The sequence below is a fragment of the Diadema antillarum genome, unplaced genomic scaffold (genome assembly GCF_040938485.1).
Source record: "Diadema antillarum isolate AM-2024a unplaced genomic scaffold, OU_Dant_1.0 seq00001846_RagTag, whole genome shotgun sequence".
Taxonomy (NCBI): Eukaryota; Metazoa; Echinodermata; class Echinoidea; order Diadematoida; family Diadematidae; genus Diadema; species Diadema antillarum.
Window position 1 is genome coordinate 133,245 of NW_027272518.1, and position 22,428 is coordinate 155,672.

A 22,428-nucleotide genomic window follows, 5' to 3' on the forward strand; every position below is an offset into this window, starting at 1 on the left:
AATTGCCCTTGGGGGTAGTTGCCCTAGGAGGGTAGATGACCGGGTGGTAGTTGTCCTAGGGGGTAAAGGCCCTGGAGGGTGATTGCCCTAGGAGGGTAGTTGTCCGGGGGGTAGTTGCCCTAAGGGGGAATAGACCTGGGGGGTAATTATCCGGGTGGTAGTTATCCGGAGGGTAGTTGCCCAGGGGGTAAGTGCCCGGATACGTCTATAAACGCGACTTTGTACTCTGTTTTTACAAGAAGTCCCTACCCTGGGATGGGGGTATCCCCCTTCCCTCGCCGAGGATCTCACACCATCACATGAAAAATAATGTGCCCACGCCTAGATCCCCCCCCCCCCACAAAAAAGAAGAAGAAGAAGAAGAAGAAGAAGAAGTGTTCCGGCGCGCTTAATGGGGCTGCATTCCCCCTAATTTGTTAGCCCCCCCCCCCCCCCCCCCCCCCCCACACACACACACACAGAAAAAAAAAGATAGAGAAAAAATAAGACATGCAAGTATGCTTGCACTTCCCTCCCTCGCAATACCCAGCTCAGCCCCTGACCCCCCTTGGAAAAAAGCTAAATCCTCCCCTGAGAAGTGGTTACATCGTAACCCCATGTTTAACAGAAATCGCCAAACAGCTTCGCTGCATGGATTTGCAATTTCTGAGAGAAAAATCTCTAACCTTGAAAAATGCACTCCATCTACACATTGTTGATTTGAGATATAAGTATAAATATATACTTATAGAAATATTATGTGATTAAAGTTCATTAAAATGATAACAAAATCTGAAATACTCTTAATCATAATTTCGAGAAAGATTATTGCCATGTGACAAATAATGTGTCTCTATAAATGTTAGGACAAAATTGTGATTATGGATCAATTTGCGCTCAAATCGTTTTTTTTTTTCAATCAAGTGCAGTTCGTATGATACACATGTACGTACATGATAGTGATGTATAGTAATTGTTCAAAACAGTAAAAAGCGTTTAAATGTCATTACATCAGACACAAAATTCATTCAAATATACAAACAGACAAAATTAAACAGTATGTAATAAAATATTATTATATGAGATCATGAATGTGTCGTTAACAATGCAATGTTGATGATGATGATGATGAAGTCTTGTATAGCGCCGGTATCCGCCAAGTCAGGCGCTCATGGCGCTCATGCGCTCATGTTCACGAGTGAATCATTTTTAAATCTTCCGGCAGGTGTCTGTAGAGTTTGATGAGGGCCGAGAGGTTCGACCAGGGCAACCAGCTTCTGTACGTGTGTCTGCCCAACCGTCCTCACTTTGTGCTGTTGGTGTAGTGGACAAAAGTGTGCATATCATGGCGGGCGACAACCAACTCACAAAAGACAAGGTATATACAATTACAAGCAGAAACCGAATCCATTCTCTCATTATCTTCCTGCTTGGTGAAGAATGCTTTAGGAGGAGAGTAGCCTTAAATGAAACATGACAATTTTAAAGAAAATTTAGCAAACATCAATTTTAGTTCCCAAATCCCAGTGTTACGATTACGGTGCAAATTGAATTAGGCCGTGAGGTCTTTATCTCACGAATATGTTATTTGCTAAGACATGAAACTCCGATAAGTTTCTAAGTTTCGTGAGCTGAATGAAGAAGAAGTGTTTCAACAGTAGTATGTGACCCTATACATGAAAAAAAAAGATACAAAACGGACAAACAAACAATCAAACAGAAAGTCGCCAAAAAGGCAGACTCTAAGCTTTCAAATGATGTATAACTCAATTCAGAAAGAATGCACACACTTTGGAAAATGTGAACCTAGAAAAGAGGCTCTGAAGTACAGGGTCTATTCACGCGCTTAATCTTCAACAAGCTGCGCTGGCTGTGCGATGTTGGAACAAGCAACAGGATGTTAACCACTGGAGCAACTACAGTGAAGAGATTATCAGATTTAGCTGAAATTGAGCACACTTTATTAACACACTCCTTTCATGTTAAATGCCACCTTTCAAATAACTAGCATTATTTCGAAACGTATTATATTTATAACTGTAAGAATGTGCAAAGGACTCTCAAGAAATGAAAAGGGGTCTTTACCTGATCTCACTGCTCTAATCAAAAGTGTAGAAAAATCCATCAAAACAGACTTTCCCATTTACTTTATGATACCCAACTCTAGTATAATGTAGAAGAAGAAAAAGCTCTTTCAGAAAAAAATGAAAAACGTAAAATTGACTTGGTTGACCGGTTTCACCTCTTTTGAGTCCTCATGTAAAATCAAGTGGTTCGACTTTATGTTGGTTTTGTGATGCACGGTCACATTATGATGTTTGGTTTATTTCCGTAGTGGAAGATATGTTGACTTTTAAATGTTCGCAGTGTTGACATTGATAAGTGAACTGTGACATCTGTTCATCAAATTTTAATTATGTGGTTTAATTGATATTACAAATTGTGAAAACACTTGTGAAAAACAGATGATTATAGACCATGATGGAGTCCTGAAATATATTTTTGATACGATTCTGCCATTTATCGGTTTGCAGGTATTTACCCCAGTCAACTCCTTCAATAATGTCCCGTTCAGAAGATCAGAGTCATGTCCACGGACTGAGGAGATCGTGCTCTCACCAAACTCAAATGCAAGGACAAGGTGGTATAGTAAGCACGTCGACAGTTCGGCGAGTTTTGGGGTAAGTTTACCATCATCACAAGGCAATGTCAAACACGTATACAGGTCACAAGTCAGTGCATATTTTTCGTCGGCAAAATATCCTCAGCACGCGTCATCGTACACAAGTAAGAGGTCCGTTGCGCCATGGCAGACCTTACTTTGTATGCTGCTTACAAAACCCTCATTGTTTTGTTTATAAGATCTCTGAGACCATGGCATCATAAAGAGCCAACATGATGTCAGACACATTTTAACACAAAATGAGTATTTATCATAGAACTGACTCGTTGTATTTATTATAGTAAAAAAAAAAACTGCCCTAAGAGATGATGCGAGGAAGGAATATCAAAGGGATCGTAGAGTTTTGGTTGAGACCTAATTTTAGTATTCTAACATAATTTTTTGTGTGAGATAATGAGAAACTTCTTATGAAATATGAAAAGCATGTAATTCCATGACGAATTCAACGTTTATTTGATGGAAATTGGTCTTGAAATGGCTGAGATATCCAAAACAGAGCGATTCTAATAAAGTGTTGGACCCACCTTTTATTACGATCGCTTTGTTTTTGGATGTTTCAGTCATTCTAACCTGATTTTCATCAAATAAACTTTGAATTCCTCTTGAAATGGTATGAAGTGTATCATATTCTTAAGTGTTTTCATGGTAGCGCGCAAAAAGTTAAAAGCCCAATTCTCATGTCCACCAATGCTGTACCATCCTTTTAAGCTGTACAGATGCAGCAAAATAATAAAAACAAGGAAGTATGGTACAATGATATCATCTGTCCTCCAGCTTGGATTGGAAGAACATTCTAAGGGCATGATAGACTGTCTTATACAATATTCTAGTTTTGTCTCGAAGAAAATATGGTAAGACGCCCTATTGGCATTCATATTCTGATACAGTCCTACGTGATGCAATGTGCATTCCGTTTAAGCCTTTATTTCTAATAATATCTAGGTTCGAAGCAAGGTTTTATATTGTATTTTGATTTAAAAAAAAAAGCTTTTTGCTATTCAAAAAGGGGGTTCAAACTGTTTTTCTCATCATCATGTTTTAGATATCTGGGATTGCTCTAAAGGGAAAAAGGGCATTGCTAAACTTTTCTATCCTTCCTTCGCTGTGTAATGTGTAATCACCAGAGTTTATCATTGTAGATACTGTTACCTGCACAGTTCTATATACAGGCAAATCGATCACATAAAATTCTATTAGGTGCCTGGTCCCACAGCATCATTTTTCTGGAACGAAATCTGACAGATTAAGAGTGATTGGGATGGTATATTGAATTAATAATCTGGGATTCAAAATTTGAAAAAAGAAACAAGATTGTCTCCCAGGAACAAATGCTCATGCCTTTAAACTCTCACTGGAGAGCAGGAGCACCGTGTTAAATTCCAGAAGATTCTTCAGAACGATGATTTTTTTTTCTTTCTTGTAATTCCTGTTCTGATCCAGGAGTTTGAGTAGTGATGTATCAAGATTTGTTTTTCTCATGGTGAATTTGAAATCGCTATGTATTTCCTTCAGATGGCTGGAGTTGACGTCATGTCCGACTTTGAGCTAGAGACAAGACCATGCTGGGTAACCATTACAAGATACATACCTTGTAAGTAATCTCAAGTTTCGTTCTTTTTTTTTTTCTCAGATGTTGTTTTTATTTGTCATTTTATCGCTGCTATGCATTTAAAGGACAAGTTCACCTTCATAAACATAAGGATTGAGAGAATGTAGCAATATTAGTAGAACACATCATTGAAAGTTTGAGGAAAATCAGACAATCCGTTCAAAAGTTATGAATTTTTGAAGTTTTTTTGCAGTAACCGCTGGATGAGAAGACTACTGCAGTGTATGAATAACTGAGATGTCACATGCGTACAACAATATAAGGAAAATATAAAGAGAATTTCACAAAATTCCATCTTTTGAGAAAAGTACACATTCCCCTGACTCGTTACCGACAAATGTTATGGGTAATATTATTCCCCCCTGCCTTTAGAAAGAGGCAAGTCAAGTGCTCTTTTATTATGCGAGAAAAGTGAAAATATGTTGAATTTTCTTTTACATTTTCTTTATACTGTTGTACGCATATGACTCACAAGCTTTAGTAGTCTCCTCATCCAGCGGTTCCAACACAAAAATTTTAAAAATTCATAACTTTTGCATCGATTGTCCAATTTTCCTCAAACTTTCACTGATGTGTTCTACTAATATTGTTGCATTCTCTCAATCCTTATGTGTATGAAGGTGAACTTGTCCTTTAAACACCAGGGACTTTGCTGCAAATCACTCAAGCTATTCAAAGGTCCTGTTTACCTTTGAGAACAGTGATTTCAAAATGCATATGAGTAGGTTGGTTGTACCACAAGACATCCCATATACAATAATGAGACGATAAAGCCTAAAATGTAAGAAGATATCTGTATTTTTCCTAGTAAAACATATCTGTACTACGGTTTAGTCTGGAAACATTTTTATCACAACTATTGTTCACATTTTGCAAATTTAACAATACTTGATATTGATTTTACCAATTCAAATTTTTACAGTGGGTGTTTCTATCCTTAACTCACATTTTAGAACAATTTTAAAGCACTAGCTCTGTTTTTCTTTTTTGCAAATGGTAAATTATGTCTTTCAGATTAATAACAAGTTACAGAAAATAAAGACAGTAAATATCGAAGAAAATGATAAATCGAACACTTTACAACTGTAAAAAGAAACTATTGATACATTAACTTCATAGTTATTCTACACTTAATATAAGAAAATACAATCAATGTAAAATTATAGCATAGACCACCTCCTCTTTATTCAGTCGCCATTGTCTAACGAAATGGTTATACGGCTTAGACATAGATAATTAGGTGATAAGTTGTAGAGATATCACCATCTTTTTTATAGGTTCCTGTCATATGAATGATTACTTGGATATTGTTATTATTATTATTGTGATTATCATTATTATTATTATTATCATTATATATTTGGCAATCCAACAAACAATACAAGCGGACATAGACTACATACAGAAATCGTATTACATGATATAAAGATTGTTTTGATTCCAGGTGCATTCCGCTGGTTGCCAGGGGAGGAAAAGGCAAACTTATCACTAAGGCTCGAGACCTTCCTCCCCGACCAATGCATGCGCCCAGAATCAGCTATACCAATGTAATACAGTTACAAACATTATCAAATAATACATTATTACACAAAAAGGGCTGAATTCAAATACAAATACATGTACAACTAATACAATCACTGAATATGGCCGATGCCCCACCATGACCTGATAGTGTTTGCTCATCCAGCATAACTAGTGATTATTAAATTAAATTAAATTAAATTCATTTTATTTCCATACTTCTCATTTATGGACATTATAACAAAAATCAAACAAGTTCTTTCACTTTGTAAACTATGTGCAAAACACAACAATATACATGGTGATAACACAGTTATTATATGTAATAGCTGGTCAAATTCGAAATCGAGATGGGGTTGATCAAAGAAAAGTATGACGGGACCTAAATGAAAGCAAGCTTGTTTGGCTGTAAGCCCCGAGTAATCAGTGTTTGTGAAAAAGAAACGGAGAACGGATAGTAGATAATACCAGATGATGTAAGGGTGCCAAATAAGGAAAAAAAAAACCTAAAATGTGAACTATTACTGTCACCGAGCTATCATTGTTTTCAGGAGTACAGCATGATTTGCATAATCATAAAGCCTACATTGGTATATACACTATAAACTGTTGTTGCATTAAAGCTATCGCCAGGATATGATCAGTAAGACACAAGAAGTAACATGTACAGCTATCAAACCATTTGGTGCCCGCCGTCAAGCTCTGTATAGAAAGTTAGAGAGAGAAAGAGGGAAAGAGGAAGAGAGGGAAGCGAAGTAGAATGTGGACTTGATCATGATGAATTCGGAGAGCCTGACAGCAAGACCCAAAATGGATGAAATACTGATTGAACTAGAGTGTTCAGGAAGCCAATAATTTTTCACTTTATGTAGTATCTAATGTGGCAAACTGGAATTAACTTTAAAAATTGGCTGTTTGATAAGGTCATTGTATAACTTTGATTCTTTGTTTTTAAAGAGTGTGTACAGTTCTGGTCGAGGTGAGGATTTAGCTTTTAACGTTTTGCGAGATATTCAGAAACCACTTTATGAGATGTCAAGGAGCATGCAATTCTATGGGGTATCAAAAGTTTATTTGATGAAAATCGGTTTTGAAATGGCTGAGCTATCCAAAAACAAGGTGAAACAAAGAGATACTAATAAAGTTGGGGCATGTCGCCTTTTATTATTAGCACTTTTTTTGGCTATCTCAGCCATTTGAAAACCGATTTTCATCAAATAAACGTTGAATCCTTCTTAAAATTACATGCTCTTTCATAATTCATATGAGGTTTTCCATTATCTCACTTAAGAATGTTCAAAACATGAGTCCCCACCCCAACCAGTACTGTACAGTCCCTTTAAACCCTAATCCCACCAGGTTTTTTGAGGGACTTGAAACCATAGGGGGGGGGGGGGGCTTTTTGCCCCCCCCCCCCCCCTCCCCCCTTCAGATCTCGGTCGTGGACCGCGCGATCCTCGCGAAAATTCACACTAAGGTAGAGGCCAATATGATCTACAAGACTGAACAGTTAGATTTTCCAAATTTTAAGTTACGTGTTTTATATCAATTGATTTATGCTAATTTATGAAAAAATATTTGATTTTGCCTATAAATAAGAAAATAAAGCTCCACGACTTCTAATTTTTAGTGAACATATTCTTTTCAATATCCTCAAGAATAATTTTGAAGCAAAAATTTGACTTCATACTTATTTCTTATGTATTTTATTGTTTATTTCATTTCTTATACATTTCTCTTTTTTTCACTGTTTGATTTTTTTTCGTCAAAATTTACCGCAGAAACTTTTTTAAAGCATAATCAGCTATTGAAAGTAGAAATATTTATCTTTATATGAATTGATTGCAAAAACACAATTTACATTGGATCTGTACACAAAATCATATTTTTGAGCAATTTTTGGGTCGAGGAAGTTTTTTTAAAGGGGCGTGGCTTCAAGACGGTATGCCCGGGAGCGACGAATTTGATCTCAACAGTTGCGCGATACTTAAAAGAAAAAAGTCCTAAAATGTCCTGGGGAGAGCATCAGGCGTTGCGGAATAATCAAGCAAAACGTCGGGGGGGGGGGGGGGGGGGGGCATCCCCCGTTGAATAGGGTTAACTGACCATACGAGGTTCAGGTATCACTACGATTTGTTGCCCTGATTGCATGAGTTCTAGGTATCACTGACATTTTTACTGACATAATTTATATAAGGTCGAGATATCACTGACATTTTTTTGTGTTTTCCTAACCATGTCTTTGTCACAGGTCATTTTCCTGATCCATGTTGGGTAAATCCGGTGTTTATGAGCCCTAACCTCCGCGGGATACCTGGCCCACGTCCAGGTGGCTTTGTATTGGATTCAGAGCCAGTGGCTATGATGTTCATACCAGAGAGGGTTGAATTGGAACCTGCAGATGAAGCCCAACCCTTGGCAGAATTGAGAAATTACTTTCCGGAAACATGGCTGTGGAAGTTATCAAGAATAGGGTTAGTGATTCTCCTCCAGCAGAATTCAAGCAATCTTGTCTCTGATATTAATTTTTTCCAATACTCCTGGACTCTATTCTTTAGTTCATACTTCTCATTTCTGTCATTGTATCTAACATGTGCTTCGCTTTCGATTTCTTCTATCTCCTGGACTTTCTTTGTGCATGCATTGTACTTTGTATTATCTGCCATTGCACAGTGTATCTGATTTTAATAATTTATACCTCACTCAGGTGATCACGCCGCTCTCTGTAGTTTTTCTATCTTTATATTCTTCCCTACTTCATAAATTGTCATTGTTTCAAATGTAAATGTCAAGTAAGGAATCATTTCATATCAGCATCAGGGAATAATACCACACAAGCAATGCGTTTTTGTTGATTACTCATATTTCACATTGTCTTAATTTTTTTAACTGCGGTACATGTCAATTTACAATGCATTCTTTTTCTGTTTATGGTTCATTTGTTGCAACGTGGAATATGGAACAGTAAAACAAACCAAAAAAACAAAAACAACAAACAAAAAAGTACACACAGAGGATCAATCCTCTATTGAGAGAGCTATACTATTCGTCAATGATTTTCTGTTTAACATTTTGCTCATTGTTCAAGCCCCTAGGTACTACACACTCATTATCTGCGTAGCTCTGAAGACAATTTTCTGTTACACATCCCAACATGCAAGGCAAGACCAAGAGTTTGCGTGCGCAGCTCCCATGACTGTGGAATGAATTATGATAGAAATCATGATATCCGTAGATAACTGCAGCAGGCTTCAAATCAAGACTTTAGATGGCGTTCATGATCCTATTCCGTTAATCATTGACAAGCTGCATAACATCAGCTTTTAAAATGCAGAATGAAATTGTATACATAGTTCAATATGCTTTTTATAAATTGATATTGACCTCACTTTGTTGTTTTGTTTAGGGCAAGTGGTCAACAGGTTACCAGTGAAGAAATTCCACACACCATAACGGACTGGGTGGCCAGTGCCTTCTGTCTGTCACCCACTCACGGAGTGGGCGTGGCTGACTCAACGTCCATCCGAGCCTTCCAGCCGTTCTTCCTCTCCTACACACTCCCTTACTCCGTCCTCCGGGGAGAAAAAGTTCCTGTCAAAGTATCAGTCTTCAACTATCTCACTGGTTGCCTCACTGTGAGTTTTATATTGCACTCCTTGACACCATGAATCCATTAATGTACTGAAAGGGAAGGGAGGGGGTAAGTCTTGGATGGCCATACCCATTGTCTATCCCCACCCCCACCATCCCTCCACCCCCCCCCCCCCCAAAAAAAAAAAAAAAAAGAGAGATGTGGGCTAAAACAAATCAATTCTCCATTTGCGACTGTCAGTCATTTTAATAGCAATAAATTGCCGTGCTTCTTAACATATATCTGATTTTTTTCGATCCAAACTGGCCAAATTGTAGATCACCAAGCTTGCTCAGGCATATAGTGTCCCTCAGTATATAAATAGATATCAAGACTAGATCCATTCAGTTGTGACTCTGCATCACAGAACCAACAAAAACTTGCCAGAATTTTGTGTGTTTTTTATTTTTATTTATTCATTTTTTATAGTAATTTTCTGCAAGAGCAGGCTTGAAGCTTTAAAGGGGAAGTCCGGACGATTATCAGCTGTTTCGTGTGTAAAGAACAATATTTCATGAACCTATTACCCTTTTCCCGACGAGAAAAGACCATCAGATACATTTACTATGATTTTTTTTTAAAATAAGGTAATTCTTCATGTTCGAATCCGTCGCGAGCTGCCCTTCGTACTATCTGTCCCAGGATGCATTGCGCGTGACGTATCGGGCGCAGTTTCCTCAGCTGAGAGCACCGCGAGCGAAGCCCAGCTACGCATCGATCTCCCATTGCACTGCTGACTGCGGGCGGTATCTGCATGTGTGCCTTGTCGGCGCTACTGCAGGAGACCGTACACCGATTTAGGAGTGCTGTTGCCAAACGCTGTATTCCTTTATTCAAATAATCTTCGTTATATATCTATATAAAATCTTCAAAGATTAATGTAAAATAGTTGCAATGCTATAACATTTTCGTTTAAATTGAAATATGTATGTATTATAATACTGCCGTACTTATTAGTGTCCACCCCATCACTTACAATGCATTAGCTGTTGTCGGGCTGTGCAGGCATACATTTACGTCTGCTGCTGCCAAGTGCTATCACAATCCGCGATCGTTTTTTCGACTTCTGAGTGTGAACAATCTGAAATCAGTCTGTCAATGTCAGAATTATTGCCTCTTTTGTTGTCCGAGACTGTTGAAAAGTGTGTCTGACGGTGATAAAATACGACAGTATACATGTAACTTGAACCGAGGAAGAAACGCCAGCGCCAGCTTGGTACCGCCGCCGCGCCGCCCCGGTAACTACGACCAGCAGCCCAATACACACAGCGTAATCGGGCTGCGTGTTGTAGCATTCAGGATCATGTAAAGGTAGTATCGTGGATAGATATCAATTTAAAATCGAAATATTTCTTCAATTTGAAGACTTACTAGTAAAGTTGAAGTATTGACAACACCCTAACACTTGACACATCGGCATTTTTTTAATGAAGCAATAGATCATGCCGCGTGCATCCGCTGTGTGGTCAGAGACTGTTGCGGTACGCTACTACCGCTTGCTTGGCCCGTATCACCGTTGCTCAAGCAGGGCTCCCCCGAGCCAGCTGACGCTCCAAGCAAAAGGCAATGTGAGGATGAAACGTCACGCTGTCACGTGATCTTTCTCGCCGGCGTACAGAAATCGAACGGTTACGATTCAAAATTAGTGATGCTAAAAAATCGATTGTGGCGAGTTGGGAGGGTCTTTTTCAATGAAACTTAGTCATTATGGTCCTTTATTTATGTAGATTTTGGTTAATTTTTTTCAAAATCGTCCGGACTTCTCCTTTAAACAAAAATGAAGTATAAATCAATTAGAAAGGACTCTCCTAACCTAAAATGAATGCTCCTGACTAAATATCATTATTACTATGTATATTGAAAAGAGAGCATACTATCTGGAAAAGTGCATACTGAGAAAAGAGACTATAAGGTATTAGGTCTATTCAAACGCCTGATCATGCCAGGTCGTGCTTGATGTGTAATATAAGACAAAGGAAGGATGTTCTATAAAAAAAATCTATAAATAGAAACAACAGCAGGGAAGAGAATAATTATAATCTATTGCATTAGCCTGAAATTTAGCATGCTCTATAAGGCAATTCTATTCATTACTAATATCAGTTTTAAAGACGATATGATTATTGTTTCAGAAGTTATCAGAGTTCGAAGTGAAGAGTGTGAAATTATTTGGGTCTGGAGAACATTCCTTATCCCACTATTCTGCAAGCAAAAGTAATCTAGAAAACTGCTAAAAACAAAAGTGTCTATCAGTTTTATATCCCGAACTTTAGATTAGTTTAGAAGAAATGCTTTTTCTGAAAATTGATTATAATTATACAAAACTCAAAATTGACTATATTGATCCGTTTCACCCACTTGGAGTCCTCATGTTAAATCAGGGAATGAGACACTTTGTTAGTTTTGTGATGCATAGGCACATATTCAGTTTCCACACATTTGTGCTGTTCCGCGAATGAAACACAGTAAAATTGAACAATATCCCATGAACGACGTTTAGAACAATTCACCGGAACTCTGATACCAATAATAATTATTTTTGAGGGTGAATGTCGGTATTGGTCTAGGCTTTTTCTACACGTTGTGGTACTTACCTTTCTAAAAACCATCTCTATCTATCGGCCCAGACGAAGTGTCTTTAAAAATGTTGAAATCAAACAACATATCTTTCTTCATTTCTCTGCGTTCACCAGGTGGAATTGTCCATGACTGAAAGTACTAGCTTTTCTATTGAGACTGGACCCGAATCTCCTATCATTGAGGTCTGTGGAAGTACCAGTAGAACTGTGGAATATGAACTGATCTTCAGTGAGCTTGGAGATATCCCTATCAGAGGTGAGGAGATTAACAGACCAATGTCATTTCTCACACACATTTTTCCAAGTATTTTTACCTATCTAGTTTCTGCTAGGGCGAGGCGCGCCGTGCAGCTGAGGGTTTATGATGTAACAAAGGCTTCTATATTGGGAAATCGGGAGACTTTCAGCACACAGTGCTATAAGTACTTTGAAAGAAGTAGCATCATCTCATCTGAAGTTATTAGAGTTGAAGTAGAAGAACATGTGAACAAAATTAAAGGGGACTCTATAAGATATTCCTTATCATACTATTTTACCCCCCCCCCCCCCAAAAAAAAAAAGAGTTTGAGAAAAACTGCTGAAACACGATTTCCTGTCCTTTTCATGATACCAACATTGAACATAATGTAGAAAAAAAAAGACTTGCTCTTTCAGAAAATATGAAAAACTCAAAATTGCTTATGTTGACAAATTTCCGGTTATTTCAGTCCTCACACAAAATCAGTGCATGTGACGTTTAGTTGGTTTTGTGATGCATGGTAACATTTGTACAAAAAGAAAAGAAAAAAAAATAAACACATGAGTTTATAAGCAATTCATTTATAATCAATTCTTAGATTCTTTACAATGATATATTTGTTGTACACAAGAAATTTTTTTCGATACTCTTTCATTTGAATATAGGGACAAAAATGTAAATGCATATATATACGCCAAAAAGCTTTAAGAGCTGAAAGTCCCTTAACCCTAAAAAGACTGGGCTATTTTGGTAGCTCGAAAGACTGAGGGGGAGGCCCCCCCCCCCCCCCCCCCCCCCCCCAAGATCTCGGCCGTTGATCGCGCGATCGCCGCGGAACTTTGCACAATGGTAGTGTGCGATGTAATCTAAAGATCGTGTTTTTAAATTTAAGAAAATAGTCTTATTCTATTTTATTTTGATTAATTATGATAATTTATGCGAGAAATCAGAATCTTTCATCTAAATCAGTAAATAACGCTCCAAAAGTGCTCATTTTTGGTATAATTATTCTTTGTGGCATTCTTAGCAAATGTAGTTGAAAAAAAAATCGGTATAAAAATTAATTTCTTATTCATTATATTGTTTCATGAATTTCTTATGTATTTCCTTGTTTTTTCGACCTTTTGTTTTTGTTGTTTTTTGTAACAAAATTTGTCACAGACATTTTTTGAAGCATAATACTCCTAAAACAAATTAATTTTAGCCATTGAGAGTAAAAATAAGCATATTTATATGAACCATGTGAAAAAACTCAATTTGCATTGACTTTGTACACAAAATCACCATGATAAAGCAAGAAGACGCATTCAGAGAAACATCCTCACAGGATTGGAATAGATCAATAAATATTGGTTTTTATGTAACTATGTACTTATAGTCTTGTGGCATCTATTTAATTTTTCTTTATAAAATGAAAAAAAAATGTGATTATGTTAACATGTGAATCAGATTCATAGGGAAATGTATTACAATCTGATTTTTTTTTTCACAACTTGGAGCTTATTGGATACCACGGTGTGCGTTATTCTTGTCCCTACGAAGCTACCTATTAAAAAAAAACGGTATGTGGCAAACGTCTCTGCAAATTATTTTTAGAAGTGTGGTTGTTAGAATATGGTGGCAAATCGACCAATTCATGTGATTAGGAGGTTTGAAATGCGTTTCTCATTACTTTTTGTTTTCAGTTGATGCTGTCGCAAACCGTGTTGCTGATGGTAACGGAGACATTGCTCCAGGTAATTACACTTTCCCTGCTGCTGATGCCCTTGAAGACACCATTCTTGTGGAGGTAAGTGATTTCATGGGTTCATACCTTAACATACTGTAACGCAGCTCGTAATGATCATACAAAACATTGGAATACTTTTGATGTATAAGGATAACTGTCTTTTTCAAGTTTTAATTTGTTTTATTTTGAGATTTCCTTTCCAGTAAAAACACTTAATCCATCAATATTTATGTACAATAGGATTTTTTTAAAGAAACAAAATCATTTGAGTAATAAATCAGGCAGTTAAAATGAGACATATTCCAAAATATGTTGAATCTATTTCTAGTGTTGTGTTAAAGTATGTTAGTCCAAGAAAACCATTAGTCTATCCGATCCCAGTGTGCGTACTTGACTTGCCAGCTTTTTACATGTGCAGCTTCCTAGATTACCTACAAGATTATTACCTTGATTTTTTTTTTTTTTGCCGTGAACCTATTTCATTTCTATGCCTCTAAACTCTTTGACCACATTGAATCTTTGACTTTCAAAACACAAATGAAATACACGTAAAGGCTCAAAATGACAAGTTTATTGAAGTTAAACAGTATTAAGTTGGAAAATACTAATATTTTCGACTGTCATCAGTTGGTTATAAAAATCAGGATAGAAAATGACGTATAAATATGCATTCCATTAGTGCAAATGCATAAGGTTGTCTTCATTAATTCTTTGAACTAAAGCAAGTGAATATAATTATTCATATATCCTAATCTTCTTTCTTTTGTATTTGAAAGCCTGAAGGGGCAGAAAGAGAGGAAACTTTCAGCGAAATGATATGCCCAGATGGTAAGAAATTTGAAATGGCTTGATATTCCTAGGGTTAAAAAATACCATATAATTCATCTTTAATATATATTTTTTCAGACGTGGATAACAGGTAGTGGTGTGTGTGTGTGTTTGTGTGTGTGTGTTTGTGTATGTCTGCTTGTGTATCTATCTATTCCTTTATCTGTGTATTTTTTATTAGTTTGTTTATTTTCCTTGTCTACCAAAATATTTTATTAAACTGAAAGTGTTTTTAAAGTGCCTTTAACGCAAGTGTAAGTGTAGGGCTTGGATGTGATAGGCCTTCTTACAATCTAACTGTGTCTTTTTTTTTTTCTTCTTCTTCTTCTGAGCAATCCCAGTTAAGCATGAGAACCGAAATGAGTAGAATCAATGAATAGTATTAGAAAGGGTTTGTGGATGAAAGTTATGGAGGCCACTGAAGTGTAACGCAGCCAGTTCAAATTTGCCAGATTATGTTATATATAATAGAGCATGAGGCTGAATGCACTATAACAATATAAGCACCGACAAATTCTGAATTTGCCCCGAAGGTCAATTATAATCAATGAGGCCGCAGGCCGAATTGAATATAACTGCCTGAGGGCAAATTCAGAATTTGGAGGTGCTTGGTACTTGTTATAGTGCAATAAGATGTCATGCACTATGTGTTATAAAATAGCATACATACCCAGGCGAATCATACGAAAGCCTAGATCACTTAAGATTCTACACGTACGTGCATGACGTGTCTAGACAATACCAGTTTCTTTGAACCTGTGACCTGTGTAGACAAAGTCCTGAAAATCCAAATTATATATATATATATATATATATATATATATATATATATATAGCGAAAACTTTGAGCAAAGAAAGCTATTTGTTATTACAATTGTTTCTGGTCAGTTTTTCCTTCCTTGTTTCAATATATATATATATATATATATATATATATATATGTTTTAATTCAAATTCTAGATTTATCTATTCCTCTCTCCCTCTCCTTCCTTCGTTCTGTTGACCCGGTTGATTCTGGTAGATGACGGTGATGAACCATATTCCAAGATGGTGACTCTCGCCCTGCCAGAAGTAATTGTTCCAGGATCTGCACGAGGAAGAATACAAGTTATTGGTGGGTTTGATGCGATATCATTATTAGTGTAATCCTTTATGATTTGTATTCACTTCCCGACTTTTTTTTTTTACCCCAGCTGAATCGTATCCTCTTTCTCTCCATATAATAATCATAAAATGATTTATGCAGGCCTACACAAAATATAACTCTGTTTGGATGCAAAACGGTAGGATCGAAAACAAATTAATCCATATGATCGCTTTAACTTGAAATATTCACTTTGTCATCTTCTAGATCACTGTTCGTTTATTTTTTTCATTTATAAATCATACCATTTTATTTAAATTTAGGATCCATAATGTTCATCTTGGTTTCTTGTCACTGCATAATGTCGACATATGAAGGCTGCATGTTTGGTGATCGTAATCATGATTTTCTGTCATGAAAATGTGATTTGTAAACATATATGTGACACTGCACCTCAAAACAAACAAAAAGTCGCCAGACATGAATTTTTAGTTAAGACCATATTCTAAAAGAGCAGACTTTAAGCTTTAAAATGATGTATAACTCAAATCAAATGGACTCTCCTAACCTATCTAAATATTGGAAAGAATGCACAAACTCAGGAAAAGTGTGAACTCAGAAAAGAGGCTCTGAAGTACAGTGTCTATTCAAGCGCTTAATCTTTACCTAACCATGCTGGCTGTACGATGAATGGGACAAAAAACAGGAAGTAAACCACCAGAGTAACAACAATGAAGGGATTATCAGATTAAACTGAAATCAAGCATGCCTCATTAACACATTCTGTCCATAATTAATGCCAACTTTCAAAGCAGTAGCACTATCTTTTCAAAAGTTATTAGAGTTGAAATTGAAGAGTATGGACAAGGTTTTTCAGAAATGAAAAAGGGATTCTAAAGACACACCTAATCACACTATTCTACCAAAAATGTTCGAGATAAACTGCTAAAAAAACACACTTTCCTGCCCGTTTTATGATAAAAAATTTTAGCATAATGTAAAAGAAGACCCACTCTTTCAGAAAATATGAAAAAGTCAAGTTTGGCTAGGTTGACCCATTTCACTTATTTTCAGTCCTCACGCAAAATCAGTGTGTGCGACTTTATGTTCGTTTTGAGGTGCACGGTCACATATTTGCCTAAAGATACTTACGGTTACGTAGACAAAATGTTGTTTTTTTTTTAAATTTAGTATCTTGTTACATGTCTGGCAGTTGGATTTATGAGGTGGCCATTCAATTACATAAATAGAATCAATGATTCTATCTTCAAATTGCACTGACTGCTGTGTTCTACTAAACAGTTCTCAATTCCTTGGTTTCATAAATTATGTGTTTTGGGGTAAAAAAAAAATACGCACAAGTAATGGTCGACCTTACCATAGTTGCAAAAAAAAAAAAAAATCCATAACAATCTAAAATATCCTCATATGACAAGAGTATAGGCTGTGATCTCTGTATACAGGCGATGTGATTGGACCCGTCATGAGCAACCTCGGACAATTGCTCAGGATGCCCTTCGGATGCGGGGAGCAGAATATGATCACCATGGCACCCAGCATCTTTGTGATGCATTACCTGACGGAGACAAACCAGCTGACCAATGAGATATCATCAAAGGCCTTGGAGTACATGGAAAGTGGTAAGTGTATTTTATCATTTTCTTTGAAAAGAGTGTGTCGAGTATGTCCGTTAAGTCGATCTCAATATACTTAGAGTTGGTATGTGTGTAAAGTGTGAACACGTCCCTTCACCAAATTGAAAAACACTAGAATGGTAACGGATAGCAGCACTGCAACGTTGAGCAGTGCTGACTCAGTATCCTGACGTTCTGTTAATTCACAAAAGGGACATTTTCTTGTAATTAAAATAATTCATTTGCAGCATCTATTGTTTGTGCTCGGTCATACTATTACCAGGAGACTCATTGTCTGGACTCTTAGTAGAATAAAAGAAGCAAATGCATTTATACTATACCAGTTGAGGATAAACTGAAATAGATCCTAGAGCGACCGGTTCCTGTGTCTCATGGGTGTATTTGATAATTTCCACATTATTTCCTGTTCCCCAGGTTCTCACTGTGATTTGTTAAGTCTATTTCAGCGTTTTCCTTGCTTTTGAATATAATATTCATTTAGCGCTTAATACAACATGTTTCGAAGCGCTTTACAATGCTAAACAACCGAACAAACAACCAAACAAACAAACATACAAATCAGCTTGGAATAGCAAATAATTTACTACAAATGCATACATAATCATTAATTCTGCACTAAAAGTAAATGGGCTTTAAGTTTCTTTTTTAAGATTTCAACGGAGGTGGAGGTCTGAATATGAGTAGGGAGAGTGTTCCAAAGAAGGGGGGCACAAACGGCGAAAGCACAGTCACCATAACGGTTGTGGGTGCAGGAGCCAAGTTTAAGCTGGGTTGCAGATAGTGATCTTAGGTGCATGTGTGTAGCCAGTCTGGGTTTCGATGAGATCAGATAGATGTTCATAATACAAATGTGTATTGAATAATTAGGAAGGACAAAATAATAGAGAAGGGCGTTCCTTGCTACCATGACAAAGTGTGTATTGTGTCTTTTTTTCTTCATTATATCATTCGTGCATAAAATTTTATACTTTACATTGTATTCTACTAAACTGTTCTTATCAGATGAATGAACAAAAAATCGACAACTTGTACCGCTTTGAATCATGTCTCTTTTTTTTCTTTGATAATGGAAACGAATTAACTATTTAATCAAATTTTAAAAAAAATGATAATGAAGACACGGCTGCAGTTATAGGGAATAATCGTACTCCGTAAGTTAGCGGTGATAACCATTGCGTTTACTGTCCCTCCCAAATTTCAGAAGTTTGTTTGTTTGTTTTTTTTTTTACGTCGAACCTTGAACATTCTATCACAAAGGCTACCAGAGAGAGCTTAAATACCAGCTGCCAGACGGGTCCTACAGTGCCTTTGGGACCAGTGATGGGGTCGGCAGCACCTGGCTCTCAGCATTTGTCCTTAAGTGTTTCAGCTTGGCCAAGGAGTTCATGGAGGTTGATGAAATGAATCTAGGGAGAACCCAGAACTGGCTCCTTCGACACTCCAGAGACGCACAAGGTTGCGTCATCAAGCAGGGCCGAGTAATCCACAAAGAAATGCAGGTAAACCTATATATGCCAAGTTTATACGATGTTTTCGTAAAGTTGACATTATGAGTCTTAGATGACATTTTAAAAATGTTCCTATGAATGAAATACAGTCAATACCATGTTTGGCCATGTTTGCAATCTACTGCAATTTAGTACAATAACTTCCCAATTTTTCCTTTCAACTGCCTATAGTGCTTCCCGAAATTTCCACTTCAAGTTCTGTCACTGAATGATGCCAGTTGATTGCACTTTCTTATGTATACTGAGTGTTTGCATGGGAATACGTCTCGAAGAGCACAAAAGGAATGTAGACATAATGAACGAAGCAAAAGTGATCCCCATTAAAGATCTCCTGAGAAAGAGTTGGCTCGAATGGTCTGGTCATATATGCAGATAAGAGAGTGATAAAGATATCAGAAGAGTGTTCGAGATGGAAGTAGAAGGCAACAGCAAACGTGGAGGACTAAAATAGAGGTGATCCGTCACAATAGACTCCGACCTACGCTGGCTTGATATGGGCAGGAGAGCTTGCAATGAAAGATTTCGATCGAAGCACATTTCGTAATCTAATATAATTAGAAATCAGGCTAAAATTTAACCCGCTATCTGGACTGAACCACAGCGGTGAAAGATGTGTGAAAGTATGTAATTGCCCTCTCTGTTTGTAGTTTGAATCCATTCTTTCATAATACTTCTTCTCCCATCCCAGGGATCCGTCTCCAGCCCCGTTACCATGACAGCGTTTGTGACAGTCGCCATGTTGGAATCTGGAGCATCCCCTGATGTGAGTTGTTCGTTTGAATTGGTATACCCCCACCTCAAGTTATCAAACAATTGGGGTTGACATTAGTTCACCTGTGCTTACATCACTGCTAACATGCGTTTATACGGTGACCTATTTGTATACTGCTTTGATCCAAACCACATCCAGGTAATTTTTTAGTGTGAGTCTGTTTCACACTATTTGAGATTTGTGGCCGACCTGTGCTGCACTATAAATGCAAAACATATATATTTTTTAATGATATATATATATTCATATATATATATATAATATCTCTCTCTCTCTCTCTCTCTCTCTATATATATATATATATATATATATGTATATATGAATATATATATTTTTTCTATTTATGATAGTCAACCTGTAGCAAGTATCTATATCTATATATATATATATATATATATATATCTTTATCTGTAGATATAATATCACAAAACTAAGGTACACAAGTAAGTTTTGCTATAAAATATGTTTGTTTGGGACTTTTAGCCAAATTAAAAAGAAAGAAATTGTAGTTGTACCTTGTGAATTCCTGAGGGGCCTGTATCATTCTTGTCAGTCTTGACCATTGTACATTTCTCTCAAGATAGGTATTTTTTTTTTCATATCAATGTTTAACGGTTTCGACACTGGCTAAACTTTACTAAGAGACAGACGATATCGTTTCGTGTATTGTAATGTATTTTTTAACATTTATTTATTCAATCATTTTACCTCATGTAGGATCAAGATGTGATTCTTGGGCTGGAATGTATGGAACATTGGCTAAACACCACAGTTCCTTTTGACATGAACACCTATGCGCTGGCTTTGACTGGCTATGCTTTTGGCTTGGGCAACTACTTCTCCAGCCAGTCTCGAGCTCTAAGCCTCCTTAACGACAGAGCACAAGAAGAAAGTAAGCCCCTTTTTGTCACAAATTTATCACTTCAAGAAAACCTTGTGTGTCCCAGTAATGCTACCGCCTGTTATTGTTCTTTTTCTTTTCATCTGACCCATAATTGCATAAGCTTTCAATATATCCAAGAGCAGTAAGATTGGAGATGTTCACATTGCGAACTGCTATTTCGAACATGCATAAAACACATTTCTTTCATTTGATGTCTATCTTATCATCGTTATTTTTATCACATTTCTATTATTTCACGTGTTAGCTCGAAAAATATTCTTGCATTTGAGCCACGTCCTCACCCTATGCCACTTTTCATTTTACCTGCAGAATGGATGAGATCCTACTGATTTCTATTTCATAGCTATCGCCAATCCATAAATCGCCTACGAAGCTGAAAATGTTGTATCAAATATAACTTTTTTTCTGTCCTCATTTTGAAAAAAAAAAATGTATATTGTTATTTGGACCGTTTTGATAAGCAGCAGACTGTTTGAGACAATTCGTCAAGTTTCATCTTTCCTTTATCGAAATGAAGATAAACAGAGACATACGTCATTTAGACTAACCTCATGATGATTGGGAGGATGGCCTGAGGGCCAAAATCAATTAGATGGCTCTTTTCAGACCCGGGTTGCCCAACCTGGTGCACCCTTAACTGTCCAGTGTATGTTATGATTTTCGGAAAAAAAGAAATGTGATATTGATATAATAACAATAGTGTAATAATAACAATGATAATGATATTAATGATAATAATAATAACAATAATATAAATGATAATGAATAAAAATGACCCACGCAAGTACAAGTACCAAGATTTTGTAATGAATTATTTTAAGAATATTCAGGCATGTTTCAATCATTTATATTTTCCTTTTTAAATTCTAACTCTATGTTCGAAGATGGGTTACGTTTCTGGAGCAGTGGTGATGCTGTCGAGAAAGAAGAGAGCTTGTGCATTCACCACTGCCATGCCGACTCCTCCGGTGTAGAGATAACTGCTTACGTTCTGCTGGCCCACCTCCACCAGAATCAGCCATTTGACGTGATGTTTGATGACGTTTTGCCGATAGTCCGCTGGCTGAATGCCCAACGAAACGCTCTCGGTGGTTTCTCGTCGACGCAGGTTAGACTTTTAGCGATGTTTTCAAGTTTTCTAAATGAAAATCAATTCCCTTTCCCACAGCACAGATATGAAGACTTGCATCACGACAATAGCAGAAGAGGAAATAGTCATAACAATAACGGTTATAACATATTTAACAACTAAAGTAGTAGCAATATTTGGTATAAATAGAGTAATGCTAATCATTATTATTTACTTTTTTGTCATTGTTATTGACATAATGATCATTAAAGAAAGGGTGATGATCGTACTGAAGATGACAGTAGCGGTGAAAACACTTTGTTTAAAGGGACTGTACAGTACTGTTTGAGGTAGGGATTCATGTTTTGAACATTCCTAAGTGAGATAATGAAAAGCCTCCTATGAAATATGAAAGAGCATGTAATTCTAAGAAGGATTCAGCGTTTATTTGATAAAAATTAGTTTTCAAATGGCTGAGAAATCCGAAAAAGTGCTAATAATAAAAGGCGACATGCCCCAACTGTATTAGTATCTCTTTGTTTTACCTTGTTTTTGGATATCTCAGCCATTTCAAAACCGATTTTCATCAAATAAACTTTTGATACCCCTTAGAATTGAATGTTCTTTGACATCTCACAG

At 36.7% G+C, this 22,428-nt stretch overlaps 1 protein-coding gene across 1 annotated transcript in view; it reads left to right on the forward strand.

Annotated features, from left to right (window-relative positions):
* The window catches only part of LOC139712715 (pregnancy zone protein-like), a 50,964-nt gene that overhangs the window by 20,481 nt on the left and 8,055 nt on the right, over positions 1 to 22,428 (forward strand). The window contains exons 14-27 of the mRNA XM_071624517.1: positions 1,205 to 1,357; positions 2,514 to 2,660; positions 4,175 to 4,253; positions 8,044 to 8,266; positions 9,199 to 9,427; positions 12,117 to 12,258; positions 13,926 to 14,029; positions 14,746 to 14,797; positions 15,819 to 15,911; positions 17,345 to 17,521; positions 18,794 to 19,035; positions 19,733 to 19,807; positions 20,534 to 20,708; positions 21,605 to 21,828. Of these exons, the coding sequence (XP_071480618.1) occupies positions 1,205 to 1,357; positions 2,514 to 2,660; positions 4,175 to 4,253; positions 8,044 to 8,266; positions 9,199 to 9,427; positions 12,117 to 12,258; positions 13,926 to 14,029; positions 14,746 to 14,797; positions 15,819 to 15,911; positions 17,345 to 17,521; positions 18,794 to 19,035; positions 19,733 to 19,807; positions 20,534 to 20,708; positions 21,605 to 21,828 (2,115 nt within the window). The remainder of the gene's footprint in view (positions 1 to 1,204; positions 1,358 to 2,513; positions 2,661 to 4,174; positions 4,254 to 8,043; positions 8,267 to 9,198; positions 9,428 to 12,116; positions 12,259 to 13,925; positions 14,030 to 14,745; positions 14,798 to 15,818; positions 15,912 to 17,344; positions 17,522 to 18,793; positions 19,036 to 19,732; positions 19,808 to 20,533; positions 20,709 to 21,604; positions 21,829 to 22,428) is intronic.